Source organism: the organism of the source record quoted next, unplaced genomic scaffold, assembly GCF_019419815.1.
Source record: "Pyrus x bretschneideri cultivar Hongxiangsu unplaced genomic scaffold, Pyrus_bretschneideri_v1 Contig22, whole genome shotgun sequence".
Classification (NCBI taxonomy): Eukaryota; Viridiplantae; Streptophyta; class Magnoliopsida; order Rosales; family Rosaceae; genus Pyrus; species Pyrus x bretschneideri.
In genome coordinates, this window is record NW_025999524.1 from 385,817 (window position 1) to 395,324 (window position 9,508).

General features: G+C 37.9%; 1 protein-coding gene across 1 annotated transcript; it reads left to right on the forward strand.

The window, feature by feature from the left end:
* The first annotated feature begins 1,072 nt into the window (after positions 1–1,072).
* Positions 1,073–6,057, forward strand: LOC103949938 (putative multidrug resistance protein). Its single transcript, XM_048585107.1, has 7 exons — positions 1,073–1,639; positions 1,732–1,786; positions 2,109–2,293; positions 2,383–2,840; positions 2,944–3,484; positions 3,567–5,572; positions 5,676–6,057. The coding sequence occupies exons 1-7, from the start codon at positions 1,457–1,459 to the stop codon at positions 6,055–6,057; spliced, it is 3,810 nt and encodes a 1,269-aa protein (XP_048441064.1). The 5' UTR covers positions 1,073–1,456.
* Positions 6,058–9,508: the final 3,451 nt, after the last annotated feature.

The following is a 9,508-nucleotide window of genomic DNA, read 5'->3' on the forward strand; positions in this document are numbered from 1 at the left end:
GTCTATACAAACTGACTTGTTCGAGATGTCATATTTGTTCCAGACAAATGCTTGCAAATTCTTTTTACTTTTTTCCTTTTTTTTTTTTGTATTGAGCGTTTTATTTGTCAACATAAATAATACATAGAATAGCAAAAAACTATTTATACCCGTACGTGAATTTCATGAACTCGGAATAAACATCATTTATTAAAAAAACACGCAACTTGATTACCATCACGAGGCATAAAAAAATTTAAGAAAACTGTACCACTAACTATAAATTACAAAAGAACTAAAATAAGAAAACTAGAAATAATAAAATAATTCAAAGCAAAAAAAACCAGAATACCAAATTAAAGAAGACTGAACCTAAACTCCAGCCAACATAATTAAAGAAAATAAACAACAAACTAAGACACCCAACTCCTAATTAATAATCTTCTAATCCCAGTTTCCAACCCCAAAGCTTCCCAACTTCTGCAGTCTTTGAAAAATGAAGACAAAGTAAAAGGCTGAAACACAAAATAAAAACACATTGCGCACAAACACGAGAGTCTCAATCCTTTAACAAGAGAACAATCGTGACATGGTTTGTTGACACATTCTTGGAATCCTCTAATAATTCTTGCAAACTCTAAGATGCCATTTCTGTACAAATCTAAGATGCGCTTTTTAAGCCAAAAGCGAGTTAGATACTTCCATGACATAATCTAAATTCGATTCAGTTTTTGTTGCAGAAGTTGACGTTGTATTTTATTACATTGATCAGTTGCACATATATTATATCGAGAAAGAGATCCTCTCCGGATCTCTTCCACGAAGGTTACCAGATAAAGTGATCCGGACCTTTGAAATTTATTTAGAGAGAATCTCTTCTCTATAATATCAGCCATGCCGAACTCACACGTGTCGTATTATTAGCACCCCGGAGATTTTCCCAGGCCGGCTGTATATACAAAACCCAGATCATCATCACCAAGTCCAAAGCATTTTCTTGTTGACTTTTCGCCCAGACATGTTTAAAGTATTAAAAAACAAAAGAAAAGCACATGAAATATTTGTTTGGTTATATTTCCTAATGCTGCAAAGAGGCAAGAGCAAAAACGTCAGAAATATAGACAGTTGGCATTAGAGAAACCAACAGTTCGATTAGTTCCTAAGTAATCAAACAAAAAGCCGACTTAATTATTCCAAAAACGTGCTATAAGTTGTAGAGTACATAACCATCCGTTTGGCATCAGAGGAAGTTGAAATTGTCACAAAATACAATAGGAGAAGGCCACCTCTATGAACTTATCTCTTAAAAGATGCTTATTTGTTGCTAAGTAAAGCTGTCACATCTCTTGAACAATGTTAATTAACTTAATTTTATTGATGTCTGCAAGTGATTTGAATAAGAACTTGGAAGTGAGGATTTTCAACTTTTCCAAGAAGGTGGTTGAAGGAAACTGTGTTGTATTGTGTAGTTTGTAAGATGGGGAAGAAAGGTGGAATCTTTAGGTATGCAGATGGTGTCGATAAGTTGCTGATGGTGTTCGGGACTCTGGGTAGCATCGGAGATGGGTTGATGACACCGCTGACTATGTTCGTTCTCAGCCGTGTGATTAATGAGTATGGAGGTGCTACTCTTTCTTTCTCCAATGAAGTTGTGGACAAGGTATGCAGGATTACATTATTTAATGAACTTCGGCTATAATTTTCGGTTTGTATGGCTAACAAAGTGCAACATTTAAATTTTTTTTTTTTTAGTACGGACTCAGGCTGCTAATTCTTGCAATTGGGGTTGGAATATCTGCTTTCATGGGTATGTAAAATTTAGAGTTTTCTTCATTTTCTTTCTTTTTTTGGATGTTGTATCATTGTGTTTCGGTTTCTTTAGTCTCTAAAAACAAGGTAGGCTGCTAGAGATGCAAACTTTACATTACATAACAATAAGGCTAGCTAGAGTATGAAAGTATAACCGTGTAAGTGCAACTCATCAGAAACAGTAATTCGACAGAAAGAATAAAAGGAAAAATCTGCAGACTATATATACTTGTAGGTGTACCCGAGAGAAGATGATCCGAAAGGAACCACCGTTTAGAATGATGTGTGATCATATACCTATCAACATTTGTAATTTGCAGAAGGAGTTTGTTGGACTAGAACTGCTGAGAGGCAGGCGTCTCGGATGAGAATTGAGTACTTAAAATCAGTCCTCAGGCAAGAAGTTGCCTTCTTTGACAGTCAGGCCAATTCTTCCATTACCTTCCAAGTCATTTCTACTATCTCTTCCGATGCTTATTTAATCCAAGACACAATCGCGGAAAAGGTTTGTGATTGATTCTCTATCGCATGCCTTCTTTTCCTTCGTAAACTCTGTAATCTTGTGTTCATCACACTTACGTTTCTTTTCTTCAGATACCAAATTGCTTGGCACATCTCTCGTCATTTATGTTCTGCTTTCCTGTTGCCTTTGTGCTTTCTTGGCGACTGGCACTGGCTGCTCTTCCATGCTCGATCATGTTTATGATCCCAGGAATTGGAATTGGGAATGTAATGAAGAAATTGGGAGGTAAGATAGCTGGTGCCTATGGGGTTGCTGGAGGGATTGCGGAACAAGCAATCTCATCAATCCGTACAGTTTATTCGTACGTTGGGGAGAAGCAAACACTAAAAAAGTTCAGCATTGCTCTCGAAAAATGCACAGAGCTAGGCATAAAGCAAGGCTTCACAAAGGGATTGCTGATAGGCAGCATGGGAATGATTTATGCTGCTTGGGCTTTTCAGGCTTGGGTTGGTAGCAAACTTGTTACAGAGAGAGGAGAAAAAGGTGGCCTTGTTTTCATTTCTGGAATCTGCGTAATTCTCGGAGGAATGTGAGTTACTTTTCTTTATGTTCCATTTTTCCATCTTCTCTTTTATTCCTTACTTGTATCTCAATTCAAGTCTCGACTCAAAGCTTCAATGTTGTATTTCCAGTGCCATAATGAATGCGCTTCCAATTCTCGCTGCCATCACCGCAGCTACTGCTGCTGCTACTCGAATATCTGAAATGATTGATCGAATTCCCGCTATTGATTCTGAAGATGAAAGGGGAAAAGTTTTAACATTTGTGAAAGGAGACATCGAATTTAGAAAGGTTGACTTCTGCTATCCTTCAAGACCTGACACCCTGGTTCTTCAAGGACTAAATCTCAAGGTCCAAGCTGGTAAGATGATAGGTCTTGTTGGAGGCAGTGGTTCGGGCAAGTCAACAATCATTGCTTTGCTCGAAAGATTTTATGATCCAGTAAAAGGAGAGATTCTCCTCGACGGATACAAGTTAAGGAAGTTTCAGCTACAGTGGTTGAGATCACAGATGGGACTGGTCAATCAAGAGCCTATTCTCTTTGCAACATCGATAAAAGAGAATATTTTGTTCGGAAAGGAAGGAGCTTCAATGGAAAATGTAATAAGTGCAGCTAAGGCTGCAAATGCACATGACTTCATTTCTAAGCTACCTCAAGGATATGATACTCAGGTAAGCCACAATATTCTACTCACTAGAAGTTGGTCCCATTCGTTTTTATATACGACTATAAATTCTGTACCTTTTTCTTTAGGTTGGGCAATTCGGAGTTCAATTGTCTGGAGGACAAAAGCAGAGGATTTCAATAGCGAGAGCAATCATCAGAGACCCGAAAATTCTTTTGCTTGATGAAGCCACAAGTGCTTTGGATGCTCAATCCGAAAAAGTTGTACAGGAAGCCTTGGACCAAGCTTCACAAGGAAGAACAACAATCGTCATAGCTCACCGCCTCACCACAACTCGCAAGGCTGATCTGATAGTGGTTCTTCAATCGGGTAGAGTGGTGGAAAAGGGATCTCATGAGGACTTAGTCCAGAAGAACAATGGCGAAGGTGGAGCTTACAGTAAGATGCTGCAATTACAGCAACAGGCAATGCAGAACGGTGTCCCTGACATATCCTATTATCCAGACGATATTATAGACCAAAAAACCAAATATCTGCGAAATCCGCAGACACCAAAAAGTGGGAGATCAAGCTGGAAAAACAGCCCTGCGCCAAGGAGTGGGGAAACAAACTGGCACACACCAAGGAGTGTGACACCAAGCTGGCAAAACAGCCCGGCTTATCCAGTCACCCCAATATTTTCCATCAGCATCGAGAACTCTTTCCAAGCACACTACGATGACTTTGACGATGAAAACATCTCTCATCGTTCGTCCTCCCTCTGGCGTTTATTTCAAATGAATGCACCTGAGTGGAAGCAAGCAATACTAGGGTGTATAGGAGCTGCTGGCTTCGGAGCTATCCAGCCAGTTCATGCCTATTGCTTAGGAACAGTCATATCGGTTTACTTCCAAACAGACAAATCCAAGATACTATCAGACACCAGATTCTACTGCTACATCTTCTTAAGCCTAGCAGTTCTCAGCTTCATTGCTAATCTCCTCCAACATTACAACTTTGCAGTTATGGGAGAGCGATTATCCAAAAGGGTTCGGATGAAAATGCTCGAAAAAATTCTCACCTTTGAGATAGGGTGGTTTGATAAAGATGAAAACACAAGTGCTGCCATCTGTGCACGGCTAACCACTGAAGCAAGCATGGTTAGATCCCTAACCGCAGATCGTATATCAATGTTGGTTCAGGTTTTCTTCAGTGCCTCGATAGCTTTTGTGATTGGACTCATGATCACATGGAGGATAGCCATTGTAATGATTGCGATACAGCCCTTGCTCATAGGAAGCTTTTATTCGAGGAGTGTTCTAATGAAGAGTATGTCTATAAAAGCACAGAAAGCGCAAGCGGAGGGCAGTCAACTAGCTAGTGAAGCTACTTTCAACCATAGGACTATCACTGCATTTTCTTCTCAGGATAGAATACTAAAGCTATTTGGAGATGCAATGCGAGGGCCGCGGAAGGAGAACATCAAACAGTCATGGATTTCAGGTTTGGGTCTGTTCAGCTCCCAATTTTTGACAACAGCTGCAATAGCCTTGACTTATTGGTATGGAGGAAGGCTAATGAATCAGAAGCTAGTGCCGGCGAAACACCTATTTCAAGTCTTTTTCATCCTAATGAGCACCGGTAAGAACATTGCAGACGCGGGAAGCATGACTACAGATCTAGCCAGAGGGGGAAAAGCCATCAAGTCGATATTTTCAATCCTAGACAGAGAGAGTGAAATTTCTTCTGAAGAGTCTAAAGGGATAAAAAAGATTTTCAAGGGTCACATAGAACTAAAAAATGTAGTATTCGCTTACCCGGTGAGGCCGGACCAGATGATCTTCAAGGGGCTGAATCTGAAAATTGAAGCTGGAAACACAATAGCACTAGTGGGACAGAGTGGTTCTGGAAAATCCACTGTCATTGGCTTGATCGAAAGGTTTTATGACCCGCTAAATGGATCAGTATTGATAGATGGATGCAACATCAAGCTCTATACTTTGAGGAAATTGAGGTCACAAATTGCTTTGGTAAGCCAGGAGCCTACTCTTTTCGGAGGAACCATCCACGAAAACATTGTGTATGGTAAAGAAAATGCTACGGTTTCTGAAGTAAGGAAGGCTGCAAAACTTGCCAATGCTCATGAATTTATAAGGTATCTACGCATTTCTACTTCTTCTCCACACTGCAACACATACATTTGCTGGTCTCGATAGAGAGAAAGAAATTTAACTTTTTTTTCTTTCTAAATTGTGCAGTTCTATGGAAGAGGGGTACGAGACTTACTGTGGCGAAAGAGGAGTGCAGCTATCCGGAGGCCAGAAGCAGAGAATAGCACTTGCTCGAGCAATCCTAAAGAACCCAACAATCCTTCTGTTGGATGAAGCAACCAGCGCTCTTGACAGCGTGTCGGAAAATTTAGTCCAAGCAGCATTGGAGAAGATGATGGTCGGTAGAACATGCGTAGTTGTAGCTCACAGGTTGTCGACAATTCAGAAAGCAGACTCCATAGCTGTGATAGTGAATGGGAAGGTTGCAGAAAAAGGATCACACTCTGAGCTGCTTGCCATTGGAGGTGCCTACCATTCTCTGATAAAACTACAAAGCAGTCACCCTCCACACCAACATAACATACGATAAAAAAGAAGACATAAATATATACTAATCTGCATGAACTGTTGGAACATGCAGATAGTGTTCAAGTACAATATTGATGAACAAAGACTATCTCTGTGTGGTCACTAAATCCTATTCATTTCAACACAGAACAACATAGAGTAGTTCAAGCTATTTTAATATATATATATATATATATATATATATATATATATACACGAATTTGATATTTTAAGATGCATTTCAACTGAAACAACTTCTTCCTTTTAGTAGTAAAAAAGGGAGGAAATATTTTTACCCCAACTCGATTTGGTGTTCGTGCCAACTCAGGCCCTGAGCCCTTCGATGTTTAACCCATCACTGGGATCTCACTTTTCTCCCTTATCTTGGAGAAATATTTAATTAGGATACAAGTGGTACATCACGTGTTTTAATAAAAATGGGAAAATTTTTATTTTTTAAATTATTAACTTTTTAGCATACATATTCTACTATTTATATAATGACATGTGATATACCATCCATCTATCGATCACACTGAAAAATCTATCTTCGGCTCGTTTTACCTTTACCTTTCCTTTACATATTGTGGCATTGGCATAGGCCTGAAATTATAAAAGTTGTATGGGCCACAGCGATAAAAAACTGGGGCCGTACATCTAATGTTATATCTTCCCGTACAAATGTTGTTGCAGAAAAAGCCCCAAACATACAAAGCCCCAGCTACGGATAACAAATTACATAGGAGGCAACGGTGGTGATGTACCCATTCCCAATGTATATTTCTCTCGATAGGTGAAGTTGAAGAAACTTTAAAGTGTAGTAGTCTTCTGTTGTTGAGTTATAATATACGTGAATGATATAATGACACATAATATTGCTAAGATGCAGAAATATAACTGACTACACATGTTATAACACAAATAAATTTGCAACATTGCGTAAAAGTATGACTCTCAGATTTGAAAATACTCTGAAAGGTTGGTGTTCACAGCTAACTTTGGGATTGTGCTACATGGCAATTTTATTCGATTAATAATTTGGAATTACCATTTTCGGTCGACATGATACTTTTACCGTTGTTCATAGTTAACAGTCGACATCTGATTTGTTGGTAATGCCGGTCACATCATAATTTCCAATGCCACTTTTATCCCCATATGGTAAGCTATCATTCCATTAGTTGGCATAGGCTAAAAGCCAGATAATTTCTTAATTAAGCTGTGATAAATTATGTTAATTAGATAGACTAATTAACCTTTAATTCTGCAATAAAGAACTACCACTTTGAGGGGGAACAATTCAAGTAGGATTCCAAATCCTTTATTTAAAGTTATTGCTGTACATATATGAATCTGAAAAGGAAGTAAATGTGATGTTAAGTAGAGATTGAGGTTTGTAATCTTGCTGATAATATTCTTAAGATGATAACCCGCTTTCCTAGAACATATATTAGTTCACAACTTTACAGTCTGCCCCTTGCCAAATCACTATATAAAAAATATATATCTGTTGAGAAGTATTATTAGAACTCCAAAAATCTCATTATACACTTCTCACAAGAGTATTTTTCTTTCTAAATATAAAAAGTTTCGAGTGTAGAATGAGAATTTTGGAGTGCCAATAACAATTCCTTATTTGTTACCACAAAAAAAAATGTGAGTAAATTTAAATCTAAAAGTGCCTAAATGAAAGAGTGCGTGTACACGTTCGTACCATCGAATACTCCAAGAATATAGTAAAATAGTGACTTGTACGCACCACGAAAAGACCGTCAACGAAAGTCAACAACCTCGCCTCTAGGTCATTTTCTTCGTTTCATTCTTTTAAACTTAATAAATTCGTAAAATTAGGAACAGGATTGTCACATATACCAATTACCATAACCTTGCGTGTTTGAGTGTATGGAGGATATATACACACACAGCGTCATCTTAAAAGGGATTCCACTCCATTGTTCTCTAAGTTGGATCGATAATCCTTTCGTCTTGTTTGTATGGTGACCGTATATTGCCTACATAGCACTTCTCATACTATAAAGCCAAAAAAAAGGCAAAAAGATTGAACTATAGACATGTGGTCAATACTTGGTCGATATTCTAAAAGTACCCACCTATTTCTCATCTAGGTCTCGTTGAGGCAGCTGGCCACCGTCACAATTAATCCCTAGACGTTTAAAAATGGTTCCTAAACCTACCTAGGCGCTCATCTAGACTCGCTTAGGTCGCAATTCTCATTTATGCATTTTATTTTTTAATAAATTATAAGAGACTTGTTGGATACGTGGATGAATAGTCATTTTGCAATGTTTATACCACAATACAATTATGTAATTTTTAAATGTAAGTAAAAATTTATTTATATATTAAATAATAAATTTAATTAAAATTAACAAAACTGTCTAGACCCCTTAAACGCCTATACCTTAAGTCCCCATCCATCACTCAACTAGCGCCTTGCGTAAAAGTGTGACCCTTAGAATCGAAAATACTCTGAAAGGTTGGTGTTCGCAGCTAACTTTGGGAGTGTGCTACATGACAATTTTATTCGATTAATAATTTGGAAATACCATTTTCGGTCGACATGATACTTTTACTGGTGTTCATAGTTGACAGTCGACATCTGATTTCTTGGTAATGCCGGTCACATCATAATTTCCAATGCCACTTTTTATCCCCATATAGTAAGCTATCATTCCATGAGTTGGCATAGGCTTAAAGCCAGATAATATTCTTAATTAAGCTGTAATAAATTATATTAATTAGGTAGACAAATAAATCTTTAATTCTGCAATAAAGAACTACCACTTTGAGGGGGGACAAAATAAGTTTTGATTCCAAATCCTTTATTTAAAGTTATTACTGTACATATATGCATCTGAAAAGGAAGTAAAATGTGATGTTAAGTAGGGATTGAGGTTTGTAATCTTGCTGATAATATTCTTAAGATGATAATCCGCTTTGCTAGAACAGATAGTTCACAACTTTACATTCTGCCCATTGCCAAATCACTATATAAAAAATATATGTTAACAACCATACCGATTTCCATAATCTTGCGTGTTTGAGTGTTTGCAGGATATATACATACACAACATCATCTTAAAAGGGTTTCGGCTCCACTATTCTCTAAGCTGGATTGATAATACTTTCGTCTTGCTTGTAACCGTATATTGCCTATAGCACTCCACTATAGACCCAAAAAAGGGCACAAATACTGAACTATAGACATGTGGTCAATACTTGGTCGTTATTCTAAAAGTACCTGCCTATTTCTCGTCCAGGTCTTGCCTAGGCGGTTGGGCACCATCACAATTAATTCTTAGGCGTTTAAACAATAAAAACTGGTGCCTAAACCTACCTAGGGGCTCGCCTAGACCCGCTTAGGTCGCAACTCTCATATATGCATTTTAGTTTTCAATAAATTGTAAGAGACTTGTTAGATACGTGGAGGAATAGTCATTTTGCAATGTATA

Excerpts from the sequence above, each read along its gene's own strand:
- LOC103949938 (XM_048585107.1), top strand. The coding sequence starts at position 1,457 with ATGGGGAAGAAAGGTGGAATCTTTAGGTATGCAGATGGTGTCGATAAG. Across the intron at positions 1,640-1,731 it reads CCAATGAAGTTGTGGACAAG|TACGGACTCAGGCTGCTAAT; the intron begins GTATGCAGGATT and ends TTTTTTTTTTAG. Across the intron at positions 2,841-2,943 it reads TGCGTAATTCTCGGAGGAAT|TGCCATAATGAATGCGCTTC; the intron begins GTGAGTTACTTT and ends TTGTATTTCCAG.